At 40.8% G+C, this 20,512-nt stretch overlaps 1 protein-coding gene across 1 annotated transcript; it reads right to left on the reverse strand.

Moving 5' to 3' along the window:
- Nucleotides 1–75: 75 nt before the first annotated feature.
- Nucleotides 76–15,153, reverse strand: styk1a (serine/threonine/tyrosine kinase 1a). The gene is made up of 10 exons (XM_034094622.1): nucleotides 15,098–15,153; nucleotides 12,636–12,691; nucleotides 6,263–6,460; nucleotides 5,904–6,140; nucleotides 4,234–4,418; nucleotides 3,793–3,873; nucleotides 2,402–2,616; nucleotides 2,123–2,163; nucleotides 1,720–1,816; nucleotides 76–397 (listed from the first exon to the last, which is right to left on the reverse strand). The coding sequence occupies exons 2-10, from the start codon at nucleotides 12,688–12,690 to the stop codon at nucleotides 202–204; spliced, it is 1,305 nt and encodes a 434-aa protein (XP_033950513.1). The 5' UTR covers nucleotide 12,691; nucleotides 15,098–15,153; the 3' UTR covers nucleotides 76–201.
- Between the last annotated feature and the right edge of the window lie 5,359 nt (nucleotides 15,154–20,512).

The raw sequence follows: 20,512 nt of genomic DNA on the forward strand, positions 1-20,512 counted from the left end.
CAGAAAGAGACATATTTACAATCCATATATTACTATTCAAACATATAACGTTTTTAAGTGTTCCAATATTACAAACAGATATATCAAACAAAAAGGTGTGTTTCACAAACAAGGTGCATTTCTTTGAGAAAATTATATTTTATAAATTCTTCCATTTTCCAGTAGTCCTGTAGTCCTGGGTGTAACAACCGCCCCATCCAATCATAGCACAGCGTAGTTATACGCCTCTGTATATCCCGCCTCCCTTAGGTACTTCTCGATATCCAGTGGTTGAACCACTTTGAGAACTTTCCTCCCATTGGCTGATTTCTCTCCTGACTGAAGTGTTCTAATGAGCTCCGACGTTGACAGACGGTGTTCGGGGCGCCAATGGCTGCAGTTCTTTATGATGGAGTACCTACAAAATAGGGTAAAAGGTCATAACATTGTAATCTAAAAACCTTATACAGTCTATGCTAAAAAAATATCTATAGGCCTATGTATCTCTCCTTATATAAGAAACATAGTAAGATTGTTATGACAACATATTACTGGTGTGTCGCTCGCACTCGCAGCCAGTAACGTGTCGTCGTTAGAAATAGTCAGCTCAGGGTTTATCGGTCAAGTTCAGTGCATGCACATGCTAACGAGATATAAAGTCTCCATACAAATGTATTTAAATTGAATTTTCAAACTTGTTTTCTTTTGGACGTTATAGCAGGTGAGGAGGTTAAAGTAGCTAGCAGGCTAACTGGCTTGTTAGCTAACTTAAGCTAAGTTGATTTACAATCAGTGGCTAATTAATAACACCTGTTCACACCAATGCAATTCATTACAACAGTTATGCAGTTGATTCTATCTTGGCTAAATATACATGTTAAGTTATTTTTGACATTTCGTTTTATATTTATTTATATTATGGTTGCAGTTCGCAGTTAAGGGCTACTTTATAATAGGCTAATTGGTGTTGCTAATGTTTTTCAGTTCAAGTCACTTCTTCAATTCAATTATTACTCATATATTACACTTGTCGCACTTGGGTTACCAGAAATACACCGAACACGTGTGAACAGTCCTCCAGATTGATAGATATTCTCTTGTGCAAATAAACCTTCTCAAACGTGTACAATTCTTTGTGCACGCTTTTTTCAGAACATTTTTAACCAATTATCCTAATGCAAAGTGATGGGGAAAACATTTCCCCAACGTCCGCAGTATAAATGACGCCTATGTTGAAATGTAATACCAGCTTTTTATACTATACCGTTTTTTATATTTAAAATTGACACCCAGAACACTATGAACTCACTGTATATAGAAAAAAAGCCTAAAGTGAGCGTTATAAATTCCTACCTTCTGTATTAGTTATTTAATTTAACCAATATAGTCCCATTGAGATAAATAATATCTTCAAGCATAGGGAAAAATACACCATAGTTTCAATTCAAAGTGAATATAAAACATGATGTTAAGAAATTAGCTTTTTCATGTATTTGATTCTTTATTCAAAGGTCTTCAATGAAATGTATTAATTGGGTTTCAATATGAATGCATTTTTAAAGTCAGATGCAGTGCTTTAGGAATGTTGGAAATTCAGATCCATCACTTATTGACAGCATTGTGTGAGCTTTTGCGCCTCGACATGCTTTATCTATCCATACAGGATATGCGGCTGATTAACATGCATAATTAGTGGGGGTTTTGTGTGCAAAGTTGGTATCCTTCTTCTGTTTGTCTTACAGTGAGTTGGAGCAAGTGGTCGGCCGTTTGAGATGCTTTCCCCTTTGTAGATACTGCAGAAGTTCGGTTGACCTGTATTCAGCAAACGGTGGGTCACCTGTGTAACAGAGAATTACAAATTAGATGAATGTCCTTTAGCTCTAGCACTAAATGTACTTTAAACTATAATGTTATGAGTCATACAAGTTGAGGAAATGTTAATCTACATTTAAAACAAATTTGGGTTGTATAGTATAAAGTATTGGTCCATAATTAACTCACCCTTGTTGTATAAAAGGCAATTCATATTAATTCTATGCAGGTAACTATAATCTTCCAATTCCAACATTTGACTTAATATTATGCAGTCCTTATGATTTATAAAGAAAACCATTATCTTGGTTTATCTAGAATTTAGACTCACCCAGTGTGACCATTTCGTAGAGCAGGATACCAAAGGACCATCTGTTGGAAAAAGGAATAGAATCTTAGAAACAAGAAACGGTATTTAAGTTCAAATTTAGATAGAAATTAATACTTTTTTAAATCTGCTATGAATTGCAAACATTGAAAGCAGACAAATTGTAGAGTAAAATGTATTTTGCAACAAAAATGTTAATCAGATGATAAAAACACATTTGACCCAACCCGGTTTGAGTTTTCAATCAAAGGAATATCATATCTTTATTAATTGGCCACTCACACGTCACTGCTCTGACTGACAGCCTTTCCGCCCAGCACTTCAGGTGCCTGCCACTTCCTCATCTCAATGTCCCTGACTTCCCCCGGTGAAACGGCCTGTGTTGTCCTGCGGTAGGCCGAGCCAAATCCCCAGAGCTTTGCTGTCAGATCTCCACCAACCAGTACGCTGCGAGATCCCACATTGCCATGGATGCAGCGCTGACCGTGCAGGTACTCCTAAAAGATGTTAAAGGTCCCATGTCATGGCCATTTCTACTGATCATAATTCCATTGTTGAGATCTACTAGAATAGATTTACATTGTTCAATTTTCCAAACTCACATTGGTTTCTCATACAGCATCTCTGTATAGTATGTATATTCACTCTCTGTCCTAAACACCTTGTTGGAGCTCCTGCCCCCCCCCCCCTCCCTGTGAGCCCACTGTGCTCTGATGTGTGTGTATGTGTTACAATGGCGTTTGTTAGCAACCAGGAAATGACACCAGTAAGGACAAACAGATGAGAATATTGCGTGGGGTCTGGGTGCCGTGTAGGCGGGACGTTGCGGGGCTCTCTGCTGCGAGGAGCGGACAGTGTGAGCTGGATTACTGGTGTTGTTTCCTGGCTGCTGTGTGGGGTCTGCGAGACAGTGAGACACAGCGAAACCCAGCCCGAGCACACACATACACCCGCAGCCTGGCTGTGAGTCTGTGTGTGTACACACACACACACACACCCGCATCCGCCGTCTTAGGCTGAGAAATCCGCAGAGCTGCAGCTGAGAAAATATTGAGTGTGTATGTGTGAAGAAGTCCGCCGATTGGTCCAAACGTAACGGCTCCGCACGTAACGTAACTATACCCAATACGTCACTGTACCCAGGAAGAAAAAGAGAAATGTCCAACGAGGCGTTCTGGGGCAGCACAGACAGGTCTTTTCTGTGTTAGAGTTTTACTCGCTACAGGGTGTACTTTGAGGGTTTGTGACTCTGCAGAGCGTTTACATGCAGAAAAAGCTACACAACACACAAGGGGACGGGTGATAACCGGAAAAGCATGACATGGGACCTTTAAGATAAAGACAGGGTAATAAGAAGGATTCTGGAAACGTAGATTGTTGAAGGTCCTGACTGGAAAAGTAGCAACATCAGCACAAAAATACGATCTAAAAATCACCAGTTAAGTTAACCTGACAGTTTAAAAACATAACCTTAACCTATTGTTAAGTGAAGATAGGGGTATCGGGTTCAGACATCAGGTGGAAACTGGAAGTCTTTAGTTTTGCCACCAAATAATAAGAAATTAGGATAGAGACGGATCAGATTGGTCTCACTGCTGATAACTACAAATCCAGTATGTTGGTCTATGAAGCAGTGAGGCAAACAGAGAAAAGAAAGCAGCAGTTGAACCAACCAGGGCAGAGGCCACCTGTCCTGCCATGGTGAAGATCTTCTTCTCCGTCATTTCACATGAAGACTCTGAACCCGAGTTGCCCTTCAGTGAGAGAGTAGAGGAAGAAAGGGAAAACATGTCAATGTCTGTGTCCTTATGGTTAGATTTTGAGTCAGACTATCATACCTGTCTTTTATGTGATATTTCTTACCTTTTTTTCTATCTGTGTTCATGATGAGGTTAATAAGCATAATGGGCTTGTATTATAGTGTTTTTAGAATTAGGGTAACAAACTGTACCTGTCAATATCATGTAACTATTTTTTGGGGGGGTGGGTAATGGATATTTTTTCCACTTTCCGTTAAGCAGAAACCTCCCTTTGTCTTCCTGCCCCTTTAGATTGTCAAAGTGTTCATCACCAGTCTCCAGTTTAATGGTGTGGTAATTAATAGAAGTATGTACCTGTTGTCGACATTTCCACAGGTACCCCAATAGGTCTCTGTGCTGCAGCTCCTCCACAACCATCATCAGGGGCGGCTGCACTGAGACTGCACCCAGCAGCTCAGGTAGGAAGGGGTGAGGCCCGAGTCCTGACACGAAGGCAGCAAATCCCAAAAATTCCTGCTTTTCACGGCCGTTTGCCGTCTCTGAGAAACAGGTAAGAAAAGAGAGACTAGTTGTCTTCCATCTATTTACAGTGCAGCACAAAGAGGAACCAAATTGTGTTAATTGGTTCTGCAGCAAAACAGAATGAACATAAGGTGCCAATTACAAAATAATAACCAGGTACAGAACTAAATGCAGCAACCAAACAAACATCTAGCGCAATAACAAATAAGTAGTTAAAATACATTGTAATACATTGACACATAAAAACAGTGTCTACTCTTTTTTTAAGTACAGGTAATGAAATACGTTAAACATATTTAAGTGATATTATAAACCGTTAAAGCCGTTTTGGGGTCCATGATGTACACTGAACAAAAATATAAACGCAACACTTTTGTTTTTGCTCCCATTTTTCATGAGATGAACTCAAAGATCTAAAACATTTTCTCTATACACAAAATAACAATTTCTCTCAAATATTGTTCACAAATCTGAAAAAATCTGTGATAGTGAGCACTTCTCCTTTGCCGAGATAATCCATCCCACCTCACAGGTGTGGCATATCAAGATGCTGATTAGGCTGGCCACAATAAAAGGCCACTCTGAAACGTGCAGTTTTGCTTTATTGGGGGTGTCTGGGGGGGTCCGAAAACCAGTCAGTATCTGGTGTGAGGGGTAGGATTAGGGGTAGGGGTAGGGTTAGGGTTATGGTAATGTTGTGAATCGAGTGGCCCATGGTGGTGGTGGGGTTATGGTATGGACAGGCGTATGTTATGGACGACGAACACAGGCCACTCGATTCACAACATTACCCTAACCCTACCCCTCACACCAGATACTGACTGGTTTTCAGGCCCCCCCAATAAAGCAAAAATGCACGTTTCAGAGTGGCCTTTTATTGTGGCCAGCCTAAGGCACACCTGTGCAATAATCATGCTGTCTAATCAGCATCTTGATATGCCACACCTGTGAGGTGGGATGGATTATCTCGGCAAAGGAGAAGTGCTCACTATCACAGATCTTTTCAGATTTGTGAACAATATTTGAGAGAAATGGTTATTTTGTGTATATAGAAAATGTTTTAGATCTTTGAGTTCATCTCAGGAAAAATGGGAGCAAAAACAAAAGTGTTGCATTTATATTTTTGTTCAGTGTAGTAAGGTGCAAGTTAGATGAAGTGACATACGTCTGTGTGTGTTTATGACTATAGAGAGTGGGGGGGCATGGTTCATTGCTTGTTGTGATGGCAACCGTTAAACATGTAAACAGACTTACTTTTAATATTAACCTGGGAAGTTTCATTGAAGACTACTCACAATTACTGTATTGCACATTTAGTTTACACCTCATAATGTCTTCAACTGTAAATGGTTAGTTTCATCATGATTTGTTGTGATTTAACATGGAAAGTAACTACATTTGATGTCCTTGAGGTTTTTTTTAACCGTAATTTCTGAGGAATGACTGAAACAAATAAATGATGTTGACTTCTTCAGCCGACATGCAGTAGAGCCTCTTTCTACCTTTTAGCATCCTCAGGATGACATCTCTGTTGTCCTTGCGGGCTCTGTAGAGGATGTATGTGTTGTTAGATGTGACGGGGAAGGGCGGTTGCAGCGCAGTCATCTGGCTGAAGGCTCCTCTTTGCCTCTCTGTGGACATCGGCGGTACTGCAGCCAGAGTTGGCCTGACATTCTGTTGCACTTGTTGAATTGACATTGGCAGCTCTTCATGTTCCAGTGGGTTAATCCCCGGGGGTACTATTGAGGGAGAGAGACATGCAGAGCAGAGCAGAATTATACATGGGAGTCGTGTTCTTGTGGAGTTACACTGAAACCAAGTAAAATGAGAATGACGCAGAATCTTATGCATGATTGCTCACCATCAATGCCCTGTAGGTGATTTCTGTGGCTGTGCCTCTGTTTGTGCGATGCGCTGTGGTAGCGTGGAGCGGAAGTGGTCTTTGGCCTCTTCCTTTCAGGACAATACCTCAGGCAGCACACAGCCACTAAGCCCACCAGGGTTGTCAGGAGGAGCAGAGTAGGGACGATGATCACTGCCTGCAAATGCTCCCTTACAACTGAGAGAGAAATTGATGTGTAAATGTCAGGGAACAGGAGGAGGCCATTTCCTTTCAGACTTATGGTGCTGGGCTTCTTGTTGACTTGGTCTGGTTTGGTAGAATGTCCCACAGCAGAAATATCCTAATTCATAGTTTCTTATATTAAAGTTAGGACGGCACTCGCAGCTCTTAAAGAGCCTGTGACACGGTTTTCCCCCATCATCCAAACCCATCAATTTGAGTACATATTGTCCCCTTGAAAACCGTTACTGAACTGATTTTGGATATTTGTACTTTGATAACCATTAATCTGCCTTCAATGTTGACAATTTTCTGGATCTTCTCGCGGATTCTTCAAGTCCCGCCAAATGATGGGTGACGTCATTGCGGGCACAGCGCTCCAGCTGCACCGTCCAGGATCCCAGCATCTGCATGTAAACCTTTATATATATATACACAGTCAGATGTAAACGCACGACGGCGCACACAGCAGCACGCTCAGACAGCGATGACAGGTTAATGTTGAACGTGTCTGAGAGCTCATATGAGGCTGAAGGATCGGTTTATGTTGTATCTGTTAGAAGTTTAGGAATGAGGTGCGTCAATATGGGCGATCATATGGTCATGTAGCCAGTGGTGGACTGGGACTAAAAATCATCCCGGGACTCTCGACCGGCCCACTTCGGTACCGCTAGTAAATTGTCAACGGGGGGAGCGGGGGATGTAAAATACAAATATAATGTATAATGTCTGTGTCTTTGACATTAGCGCTGCTAGCCACCTGTGCCCTGTACTACGAAGCCAGTTCAACAGACCCTGGATATGTTTGAGTAACAAACACACTAACAACAAACGAGATCTGGCTATGCGGTCCTACGACGCTGGTTATCAACTCGGTAAATCAAGCCATGGTTTCTCTCTCCAGCTGAGAGCGCGTTCACGTCTAAGACACGAGTGGATCTGACTTTAATTACATTTGTCTCGAGTGTTTCGTCAACATAATGTGTTAAATAATACTTCTGCATCCAGTCTGTGACACTGTGAGTGTTGCACGGCCAGATGAGGCTGGAGAAGCTGACTCAGATAAGGAAATATATGATATATTATGATATTATATGATCGATGATCTGATTGATGATGTAATATGAATGATAAGTGCGACACGTCGGCGTCTTCTCTGCATACGGCAGTTTAAACTGTATTTCCTTTATCCTGTAATATGACTTGAGAGATTTAAACTCCGCACACTGAGTGGATCTCTTTTCTATAGACGCCGGAGGCGGGCAGCGTCAGGTAAAATAAGTTATTTAGCCTTCTCAAACCTGAGCCTCACGCGCCGCCTATGGGGGATGTGCTAGTTACTTATCCGACCGGCCCACTTCGGTACCGGCCCATCGGGATTCGTCCCGATGGCCAGTCCGCCACTGCACCCAGCCCACGTAAACTGTCAACGGGGGGAGCCTCGCTGCGGGGAAACGGTGGACCTAGTGTCCCGATCGGAGTGGGAATAATAATAATAATCCGTGCATTTTATCTATTAATTTCCCCAACATTGTGGTAAAAAAACCACACGTTTAATCCACGTTGGTGTACTACAACTACAAAAAGCATCGGTTTGTTTTCTCATCAGTAAATGCAGACCGGCTCAAACAAACGATTTTTAATCATCATCCTCACTCATCATTTAATGTATCATATGTTCGCCGAATTGACATGAAAGCACTAATAAATGTAGTTTCATCCACTTGAGTTTACAACCACAAAAATAATCGATTTGTTTTTATATCACATCCTACGGGAGGAAATTCAGCAGCTCTCACTCCCGATTTGTAATCCTAATGTAATCATCATCTTCACCACGATCATTTATGTTTATGTCGCCGAATTGACATGAAAGCACTGACAAATATGAATATAATGTAGTCAACTTCATTAAAACGTTATTAACGTGCCTAAACTCAGTAATTCACCATTTCTACGCATGACACAACACACTTTGTCCGTGTTTGGCTCTCGAAGCGTTCCCGCATTGACGTCACTTCCGGCTTCCCCCAAAACTTCAAAATGAGTGAAGGAATTTCCCCGCGATGTTCGAAATTATTGATATTTAACGAAACGGTATCGCTTTTTCTTTTTTAAACTGACGGTTCGAGATTACTAGTAGCCCAATATTTCATTGCACAACAGTTGTTGGGATGGTGTCACAGGCTCTTTAAGTCCTCAATGCTCTTTTTTTATTTTGTGCGCCAATGTTTAAATGCAAACAATATTCAATTACACTGTGAGGTGGTTTGTGCAGGTTTGGTTTCAGTGTTCTGCTTGGGGTACTATGACGGGACCAATATGTTGCCTGTAAAAAAATGTGCACCCCCCCAAAGTGTTGACAGGATGTTCAATAAGAACATTACATCATCCACCATTAACACCTCTGTTGACATGTTGATTTATAGCTAGATACAACTGTGATTTCACAAGGCACATCCGTATTGAAAGAAACACCTTTATTTTTCATTTGTATTTAAAATATATGTTTATTGTATTTATTGGCTGAACATCTGTATCAGCCGATAGTTACTTTGTTGACTGCCACGGGCTCTCAGCAGAAAAGATGCTCTGATCTGACATATTGCATGCAACACGGCTAGTAGGTAGTGGCATAGCAAGCTAAACATGCCTTTTAAACATGTTACATTAAATTCATTTACTTTTTCTTGTCGAAGAATTCTATGTTAAAGATTGCTTTCTACATTTGTGCGATGGCATTTGTCATTCAAAGATAGTCTAATGAAGTGCTGAATGAGTTTTAAACTGTTATTTTGTACACAAAATAAAGACATTGGTATCGTTAAAGGTAGGGCAGGTATCGTTAAAGGTAGGGCAGGTAATTTTGGAGAAACCAGCTCGAGTGCGCTAGAATTTAAAAGTACGCAGCCGGAAAAAATCTGCCCTTCCTTACAGAGCCCCTCCTCCAACACACACGAACGCGCACATGACCAATGAGGGCACGAGATAAGTTTGTGCACAGATGGAAGGCTGACAGGCAGGTAGGCCATCCAGTTACTTTAGCCGGGCCGGCTCAGATGATTGGTCATGCTTTTTACAGCGAAAGGCTTCCACAGATGAAATGTTTTTATGTATTTTATTGTCAAAGCATTTCATGTATTCATTGCTATCGTGTTCGTATGCCTTGCCTTGCCTTGCCTTGCCTTGCCTTGCCTTGCCTTGCTTTGCCTTGCCTTGCCTTGCCTTGCCTAAGAGCATTCCATGGAATATAGCAAAAAGTGTTTCTGAAGTGAATTACCTACCCCACCTTTAAGCGCCCAAAGTCCTTAGTTTAAGGGTAAAAGCTATGCAACAAAAATAAGACAATTAACTTTAAAATTGAGTGATGAGAATCATTTAGATATACAGGTATGTCAATCATTTATCGATCAGTTTCCAAAAGTTCTCCCTCTTCAGTTTTAGATGAATCACATATTTAGACACAGAGCTAGCTCTTTACTGCGGTTTTATTTGAGTATTATTCTCTTTTTTTCTGTGATCGTGGAATGCATTTTTCACAATTGTGAGTCATCGTCATGCTTTTGCATTGCTGACTAGCTCTGCCTTACTTGGTTGATAATAACGTCCTGCTGCATTGTTGCTGCATTACCAACAACTCAATAAGACTGCACTATCCAGTGGGACTGGCTCAGGTGGCTGAAGTGGCTCATTCATTGACATTCAGAGAATAAGACATTTAGACATTTCTCTTTTGCAGTGGCGAGCCGTCAGGGCCCTCTAGGCCCTCTGTGAGGGCCTAATATATTCTAAAAAATAATATTTGAAAACATTAAAAAACGTTTTTTTCTTAATAATTTTTTGTTGTTACATTTTTCATTAGTTTTACCAAAATAACTTGATTTAATTGTATTTAAAATAATATTTCCAAAGAAATAAATCCTTCGAATCTGCCTGTTCAGTTTCTGTTGGAGTAACTCAACGAGAGAGTAATGTCAAATGACAGTACAATTGACCAATCACATCTTCCCTCTAAATGGGCGGGCTTTCTTTTCGCAGACTTTATGACAAGTTCCGGCCGCTGTGAGGTCTATGCAAGTGGTGCAGTGACGCGTCCTAAAACCCGGAAGTAAGCTTCACTCGGATTCCCTCGACAGGAAGCAACGGGATTTCTCCATAGGATTTTGGAAAATAGCTCGAAATAAGGTCTGTGGAAAACGAACATGTTAGATAAATGCATGTTGTGTTCAGCCGGATAATATCCACATGTCTACCCTACTTTTATTATTTTCGAATCATAAATCTAAACGATAGATTTATGATCGATAGATTTATGATTGATAGATTTATGATTAGCATAAGTTCGTTCATGATGGCTCACTTCAGTGATAGTGATGACATCGTTGCGAAATTATTAACCGAGTCATTTTCAAGATTGAGTTACAATGATAAACTGGAGTGGCAAAGGATCAGCTGCATGACCCGCAAGTGCTTCATCCAAAAGGACAGGAGGATGGTGTTGTTTTGTGTGGTAGAGGGTCGCTGTCATTGATGCGTTTTGCACCCCAGGCCGTTGTTTTGATATTCCGCTGAAGTATACGCTGTGACGTAATAACTCTTCTTTTTTTCTCGAGGGAAGGTATAAAAGTCACGGCTCGCCACTGCTCTTTTGATAACTCGTTTTTTAATAACAATGCCTATCAGGAAATACAAGTGTTTCCTGGTTACACAAGGTTAATTAGTATTGCATTATACTTCTTCACTGGACTTTTTTTTGTATGGCTTTTGTAGAAGTCATTTTGTATGCATTTTGTATTGCTTTCATTTAGTTTGCCTTTCATTAAATCGTTTTCTATCTTTCATTTCGACCCTTCACTGACAACCTTTTAACACTATACAGTAGTAGAACAACACACCCTTATATTACATAAGATTGAACATTGTGTTTTTGCCGTAGCAGGAGCCATTCGATTCATCATCCAACACTCCTGAATCCAGTGTTGTTCACATTGTAGTCTGTTTAGACTCAATATTAACCTTGTTTAACAAAGACATGTGCCATTGCCTTTCTATTTAGAAATAAAAAGTGAATTCCTGTTAACACACAACTTAACAGACACCTCTTACTGTTGAAAGGTTGTATATCATAGTTGATTGTGTAATCTTAAAGCCTTCCCAACTCTGTCTGTGAGGCAGCTGTTTTACTCCAACTGATTGTGCAATCCCATATCACCTGGAACCACTGTATTTCATGCAGCCTTATCTAAAGGCTGGATGTTGCAACATCATTGTAGACGTCAGCAGACATTTTCATAGTTAAATAAATACAGAACTAATGAGACTCTTTATAGTTGTTAAATACCAATACATTGTCAGATTTGAAGAGTGCAATTTTGTGCTTTTTATTTTTTGTTTACCAGGACAACATCTGCAACTGTGGTTTTCATCTCAACATGACCTCTGCAGATACATTCATCGTTCCTCTGATGTACTCCGTGTAATGCCAAATGGCTGTTGTCTACTTTAATGAAAATACAAAATAGCCAGAGAACTAAAAACGTCATATTATATAAATATATATGTTATTGGTGGAGCTAGTCAGTGTCATATATTTGCTTTAGTGTAGCAATGGTGGTCGCTGAGTATCGGCCATTATTTTTGAACATGCCGGCACTACACAAAGGTAAGAGTTTGAGTATGTGATGGAGGCTGCCTGACACAAATGTATTGCAAGAAAAAAACAAATGGGGCTGTTCATTTGAAGTTGTGTAGATGTAGTGAAACTACTCTTTTTAGTATTTGTGGTTCACTTCTCCGAACACCGGGGATAACCCAAGCACACTACAAGACAATCAACTTGAATTGGCAAGATCAAAAGTTCTCCAGGTTAAGCAAGAGCGAATCCTCTAGATTTAGTTGAATTCCCTAGCTGAAATGTAAGGTTAGGAAAGCCACCGTGGCAGTTGTTCCATTCAGCTTGATGACAGGAAGATGGTTTGCTTTGAGGTAGCTAAATACTGGAATATGGGTGTGTCAGAGAGAGAGAGAGAGAGAGAGAGAGAGAGAGAGAGAGAGAGAGAGAGAGGAGAGAGAGAGAGAGAGAGAGAGAGAGAGAGAGAGAGAGAGAGAGAGAGAGAGAGAGAGAGAGAGAGAGAGAGAGAGAGAGAGAGAGAGAGAGAGAGAGAGTCCTTACTACAGAGGTGGTCATCCGGTGCACACAGATTATCGGCCGTGGAGTTGAGTGACATGCTGGAGAGAAAAGAGGAACAGATAAGATCAACATTACTATCAGTTGGAGGAAGAGATCAACATTACCTCTGCTCAGCAGCCAGCCTAAATCCTCTAAGCTCAGATACAGGAAGCAGCATCTGCCTCTAAGAACTCTCTATACAGCTGGTCAAAGTTGCTGGTTCAGATTTTAGCTTTGCTTTAAGTGCTATCAGTAAAGTTCTGTAAACAGAATACGCCCAGGACCTTCTTTTTGTAATCTCTTCTTACATAACAAATATTAACAGTGAACTCTTTTTTTTATCTGGACTCTCACAGCAAATATCAGAAGCAGTGTTTGACAGCTTGTTTTCTATGTGTATAGTCAACCAGCTATCAGTTACACAGATAATAGAGGAGCAGAGATCAGCATTGCCATCGCTCAGCACTGACCCAACATCCATAAAAGCCTTGAAAGGATAACCTGGCATTAGGAAGCCCATTACACTTCTCAAGTCACAGACATGATATACCAGCTTTATTTTACTGCCTATTGCCTGAACAAGTTAGATGCCGCCTATCACAGCGCACTGAGATCTGTCACTAATTGTAAAGCGCTTACTCATTACTGTACCCTGTATACCAAGGCAGGTCTGCCATCACTTACTGTAAAGAGGCTCAGTCATTGGTACACGTTTATTTATAAAGCTTTGTTGGGTAAACTCCCGTATTATATCTGCTCGCTGATAACACAGAGAGTTGCAAGCAGCTATTGTCTGAGGTCACATGATGTAGTCTTGTTAGATGTGCCAAGAGCAAGGACTGTCTCAGGTAAGACAGCTTTTATGTGCGCAGCTCCACTTGCTTGGAACAATCTTCAGCAAGAATTGAAACTGAGCAATCTCATTCCTCTGCATGTTTTTAAAGCTAGGCTAAATGAAATGCTCGTTGATACTATGGGCACTAGTAAATGTCTATAACTATGTATCCTGTAAATATAATGTGTAATGTCCTTTATTGTTTTATGTTTCATGTGGAACCTATATGCTGCAGGTCTCCCTTGAAAAAGAGATCTATGATCTCAAGGGACCAATCTGGTTAAATAAAGGTTTGAAATGAAATGATCTTAACGTTTCCCTAGAACTGTTAAAGTCTTGCATCAGGAGGGTTATTTTTACCACACAGTACATTGTGATTCTGGGTTGAACATTTGCTCCTGGTCCAGGATCTTCTCTTTATTCTTGGTCCAATTCTAAAAAAGGCAGCAATGAGGCATTGGTCACAAATCTTCACGTGACAGTCACCAGCTTAAAGGGACATACGTTGCCCTGTATTCTCTCCGTTTGTTCTTGTGGAATAATGTGAATGATCAGTGCTAGCCAATAAACCAGCTACCTTGTGTTTTCAACTAGTATCACCATGGACTGAATTAGAGTATACAGTCGGAAGGGAATAATAAAACTGAAAGGTTCCTAATGTAATTGCCGTTGTTGCTGACCTGGTCAAATCTAGACACTTCTCTATGCAGGAAATCTTCTGATACGGTGCTTTTACTGTTATCATTCTCAAGCAAATTGCCATGTGTTGAAAGGTGCAATAAAAATAAACTTGCCTTGCCTAGGTTTCACATCAATTATCCTTTAAAAGCAAAACATTTCGTCATCTCCTTTGTGGGGCGTCACAAGTCAGTGAAAAGGCACAATGATACATAGACAATATCCATAAAGCAAACTAAGTGGCAGAACACAATATGCCTACGTTTTTTCAAACACGCACCTTTTACACGACAGCTCATAAATGATAAAGCACACAGCTGCTTCCAGTATGCCCTGGAAAGCACTTTGTGCAAGTGAGGCACCTTGTTTGTTTAACAAATGTTGGCAATAGTCTGTCCTGGAATAACTTTCATGCCTGAGATTAATTTACAGCAGTATCATGCCAACAGTAATGCTACTGTCTATCTTAGTCCCGAACACAACCTGAAATCAACATAGTACACACCATGTACTTAAGAAGCCCTAGTACACAGTGCAACAGAAGTTAGGCCAAACTAACTGCTAATTGTATACATGTTATCAATGTTGGCACATATCAAAGGGATGGGCTGCATCAAGTAAGAACAACAAGTAGTTAAACCACAAAACAAATAAAGAAAAGGCTGCCTCCTCATTAAAACAGTTTGCTTTCTTAAAATGTTAACTATTTAAGAACTATGTAATATAAAACAATTAGTACATAGGTGTTTGGAAATGAAACCATGTTGAAACCGTTTTTCTGCAAATGTATAACTTATAATGTTTTTATTTAACAGTGACTTCTTAAAGGTCAATGTTCCCCTACCTAACACACTTCAGGGTAATTGGTTTGCTAGCCTCTGTTGATATTGCTTTAAATGTAGTTTCTGTCAATTCAATACAACTAAGCACTAAGTGTACATTTGCTCCTTACCTGACATAACTTTATGCTGGAAAAGGTTTATTGGAAATGTGTCTCTGAGCAGCTTGTATGTCGGAGAAATGTTCTCATGCCTTCCTTGTCCTTCTCGTGTCCATCTCAAACCACAGGCCGTTGTTGTGTTGTAAGGGTTCGATCATTAGAGTGAAGACACTTTACAGTAAAGGTGTGTTTATGACCTCTTTGGTGTGTTAACAATGCAGCGTCATCCTCAGCTCATCAGAGCGTGGAAAGGTCTTATTATAGAGTACGCTGTGTGGAAAAAACACACTCCCTTACGAGGTCACACTGGTATGAAGTAGGCAATTTCTAAGGGATGACTTGAAGAGAATGGGTGTCACTAAACCAGTTTGTCCACATTGTTCTCCCACATTCATATGCGCTAATACCACTCCTGAAGGCTGGCCATGTCCCAACACACACACACACACACACACACACACACACACACACACACACACACACACACACACACACACACACACACACACACACACACACACACACACACACACCCACACACCCACACACCATGAGAGCAGACACTAAAAACCACAGTAATTTGTTTATCCACACAACTACAAAATGGGGGTCAAAACCCACGAAATGTATAAAGATGAACGTATGACTTGGGAAGTTAGAAAGTAGTACCATATACTCACACATACAGTATGCCTTGATGTGTACATATTTACACACAACATAATGCAACATAATTGACACAAGCGCATATTGTGATACAAACATTCATATTTTGTCCCAAGTTAGTGAGTTTCAGTCACAGTATATCATTTGCCCAAATAGTTTTTGTAAAAAATGTTTCTCTTACCTGGCCAACTTTCTACGACTGTTCAGGTGTCTGTGTGCTCCTCCAAACCAAAACATGCAGTCTGCTGACCCTGTGTAGAGCTGTATTCAAGTCCATCCTCTCAGTTGTCATGTTATCATAGTTGGTGTGCAGTTTAGAGTGATATCCACAGGAAGACACATTTCTTGAGTAGATACTGTGAAAGTTAGTTTCTATTTTGCCGTCACCAGTCAGGTGTGTTTTCTTTTCTCTCTCTCTCTCCTCTCTCTCTCTCTCTCTCTCTCTCTCTCTCTCTCTCTCTCTCTCTCTCAGGTTGGCCACACCCACCCCGCCAACACTTTGTACATGCTTCCCCTTATCACCTGAACACACCTTGCATTCAGCTTTATATTTGCTAGGTGCACGATTGTATACATTTGTATACTTGTTTATTACTACTGTAGGCAGAAAGGCAACATGATGTATTTTCTGACCCCCATGTGATTACTTTAAATGGTCAAGGTAAAATACCAAAAATAACTATTTACTGTATATATATCTATATAATAATAATAATACATATTATTTATATAGCACTTTTCCTGGTGCTCAAAGCGCAATATAATACATCACTGAAGCAGTCTGAAACAGTTTGAAACATTTCAGTAAGTGTTGGCTTTGTCCCATGGCCACTAAGAAGGAGAATTTCCCTAAAGTAAAAAAGCAAACATTTTAAGAAAACCGCAAAACTGTTGTTAGACTAGTCAGTTTGCGTATATTGTCTTTTCTCAGTGTGGAAAAATGTAGACATTTTCACAGGCTCCAAAATAAGAGATATAGACATTGACGTTTATGTGCTTCTACTCATATTAAACGAGTAAAGCGTATTAGAAAAATGCCTTTGTCCTTCCTCAAAGAGGTTTGTTGACTTGTCGAGCAGGGGCGGATCTAGACAAATATTCATGATGTGGCAAGAGGGTGGCAGGAGAATTTCAGGGGTGGCATCCCCTGGCAGAAGTTTAATCGCAGTCATATCAATTAATGTTAACTTGGAAAGCCACAATATTTATTTTAACTCCATAACATAGGTGACATTATTGTGGCACATCAGTAAAGCCTTAAATATAAATATATAAGGTGTCAGACATCATGTAATGAATTTTAACTGAACAATAACTGAATGAGTTTGTCTCACTCTTAGACCAGCAGGGGTACCAATCTATGCAGACTGCTGCAATAAGTACATGAATTAACTGTCTCTTCGATGTTTGTCTAAATTAATGATACTATTAACAATCATATTATTCCTACCAGCTGTCAATCACTGTTATGATTCACATATTCAGTGTTATTATTAAATAAACTATATTTTTTGGAGGAGTTAATGATGAATGTTCCTCAAGATGCTTGCTCGCCCTCCTTCAAATTTGAAAGACAAGTAATTATATCATGTATCAAAATTCAAAAGAATCAAAGGAACAGTTCAGCGCCCCACAACTTTAATGCAAACAGTTACAACCTTGATTTTACATCAGAAAGAACAAAAATTAAAGAAGTGACTAACTGCCTCAGTTAGGGTTAAATAACGTGTATTCAGCTAAAACATATACATCGCTGCAGTTATCATACAGTGGAAAGTCCTTACCTACTGGCCTAGTTAAATCAAAGTGATTACTTTTTTTTGGCTGGGCCGTGTAGTTTTACACACCGTCTTATTTGACTTTCTCAGGACTTCAAACTGTTTTTTTGGGGGCAGACCCCCTCAAAGAAAAAAATATATTTACACACGTAAGGTTATCATCTTAACAGTTTATTATTCTCATCGACTCATCCGTGATCAGAGCATCAAGTTGGCATGCCTATTACAGCTGAATGTGGCGATTAACATCTTGATCAGCAAATCGCCTCACAAACTGATTAAGATTTAAAGCTATGGTGCATTTGGATTCAATGCTGAGTACAGCCTGAAGAACATATCGAGGATTAAAAAACTAATTAAAAAGTTAGTTGAAGCCTTTTATTGTCATTATACACAGAGTATAACGAGATTCAGAGTGCAACTCTGTCCCGGTGTGCAAAAAATACAAAAAATACATAACACTAAAAAACACAGCAATAGGACATACGGGGAATATGGGGGAATAAATAGTTACAAATATTGATATAAAAAAAAAAAAGATAGTATATAAAGTGCATTAAAAGTGTGTTTATGTGTGAGAATGGTTACAGTTATTGCATTATGTGTGGTGGTTGAGCAGCCTGACGGCCCAGGGGTAGAAACTGTTTTTGAGTCTGTTTGTCCGTGACTTGAAGCTCCTGTATCTCCTCCCAGAAGGCAGGAGAGAGAACAGTCTGTGACCTGGGTGAGAGCTGTCCTTTATTCTTTTGCTCTGCTGAGGCAGCGGCAGGTGGAGATGTGTTCCAGAGAGGGCAGGCGGCAGCCGATGGTTTCCTCTGCCATCCTGATCACTCTCTGCAGGGCTAGCTGAGCATCCTGCATACCACCCCGAGATGGAGTATGACAGCACGCTCTCGATGGTCGCCCGGTAGAAGGACACCAGCAGCTTCTTGTTCAGTCGGTTTCTCCGAAGCACCCTCAGGAAGTCGCTGCTGGGCCTTCTTAACTGCTGCAGTGGTGTGTGCTGTCCAGCTTGAGGCTCTCCGAGATGTGAACCCCAGGAACTTAAAGGTGGAGACCCTCTCCACTCTCTCTCCATTGAGGTGAAGGGGGGCGGGTTCTGGACGGTGCTTTCTGAAGTCTATGATGTATTCTTTTGTTTTGCTTGTGTTCAGATACAGATTGTTTGCTGAACACCACACAGACAGCTTCAGGATCTCGTCTCTGTATGTCGACTCGTCGTCTCCCTTATGTATTTGGCCGACCACAGTGGTGTCATCTGCAAATTTGATAATGGAGTTGGAGGGGTGATTGGGAGAGCAGTCGTGTGTGTAGAGCAGTGGTTCCCAAACTTTTTGTGCCCAAGGCACACCAAAGGACAAGTCAAAATCTCAAGGCACACCTATTGTGCAAAATAGCCCTGATAACACGTGTTATCACTCATATGTAAAATATCTGTAAATGTGCATAATTATTTACAAATGCCAAATAAAATGTAACAAAGACAACTATATTACTCATGAAATATTTAGTAACGAAATATTTCAGAAATGAATTTGAAACGTTATCAAATTAGGCTTCATCAAAGCAGCAACACACTCATTTAAACCAGACAGGTCACAACATTAAAAATGAGACAAAGGAAATTCAGCACAGATAACTGTCAATGCAAGGAAGCTGCATTGTCCATGGTCCTGAACTACAAATTATAAATGTAACATTTCAGCAGAGTCGTTACTAAAAAAAAGTAATATATTACATATTACTTAAGTATGACACTACTTCGTTACTCTCTACATAAAGTAACTCGTTACTTTACTCGCAGGGCCGGCCCGCCCCTCCCTGCAGGCAGATCACGCAGACTGCTAACGTTTCAAATGTTCTCTTTAGTTCAGTTTTCATCCTGAATGTTTTCCTATCTGACCATGGCTGTTCTCTGTCTCCTGCTATCTGTATATTTTTGCGCAGTCTATCTCTGCTCACTCTGTTGCGTCGGCGTGTTCTCCTGCGTGTTGGCCATGTGTTGCACTGGAACCAGACACCGCAAAGAATTAAGCCGAGCACGTACGAACTGCGCATGCGTGAGTGGCAATAACTCTCCTTACCAGCAGGCGGCGGTAGTGTGTATTCGTCATTCAAAACAGGCAACAACCGGAAGACGGAGAAGAAGAACAGACTGTGATATAAACAAACACATAGCGTGTGCGGTAGCTCCACCTTAGCATGTGTTATTTGCAGGTGCTTGTTGAGGTTTGACGTGGTGTCACAGCAGTGGATAACAGCTTCTGGCCTGGACACAGTTTGCACCTCACCGTCACATTCCTGTCTATTCTTCGGACGAACTCAAAATAATGGGCATACGTCCTCCACCCCTCGAGAGTTATCGCTGACTCAGCCATGTTTATGCAGCACTGCAGGTGGAGATGTAGTCGCGCAGATTACGTACATATAAACCTACAAAGTACTGATATAGTAAATAAAAAAATAATTATTTTTATGTAGTTGTATATTGCAATAATAACGTATGGTTGTCACAAAATCCCACGGCACACCCGGACTTGCCTCACGGCACACCAGTGTGCCGCGGCGCACCGTTTGGGAACCACTGGTGTAGAGAGTGTAGAGTAGAGGGCTCAGCACGCAGCCCTGCGGGGAGCCAGTGCTGAGGGTGGGTGGAGGAGCAATAAGGGCCTATTTTCACTGTCTGAGGACGGTCTGTTAGGAAATTATTAATCCAGGCGCATAAGATGGGGGGGAAACCTAGGCTTGACAGTTTTTCCACTAGTATGTCAGGTATGATGGTGTTAAAAGCTGAGCTAAAATCGACAAACAGCATCCTTATTTCGTTGCCTGGGCCTTCGAGGTGGCTGACAGCTGTGTGAAGGACTGTGGCGATGGCATCATCCGTGGATCTGTTGGCTCTAGGCGAACTGATGAGGGTCGAGGGAGGGTGGGAGGCTGGCTTTGATGTAGTCGGCTATCAGTCTTTCGAAACATTTCATCA

Source organism: Pseudochaenichthys georgianus, chromosome 11 (assembly GCF_902827115.2).
Source record: "Pseudochaenichthys georgianus chromosome 11, fPseGeo1.2, whole genome shotgun sequence".
Lineage (NCBI taxonomy): Eukaryota > Metazoa > Chordata > Actinopteri > Perciformes > Channichthyidae > Pseudochaenichthys > Pseudochaenichthys georgianus.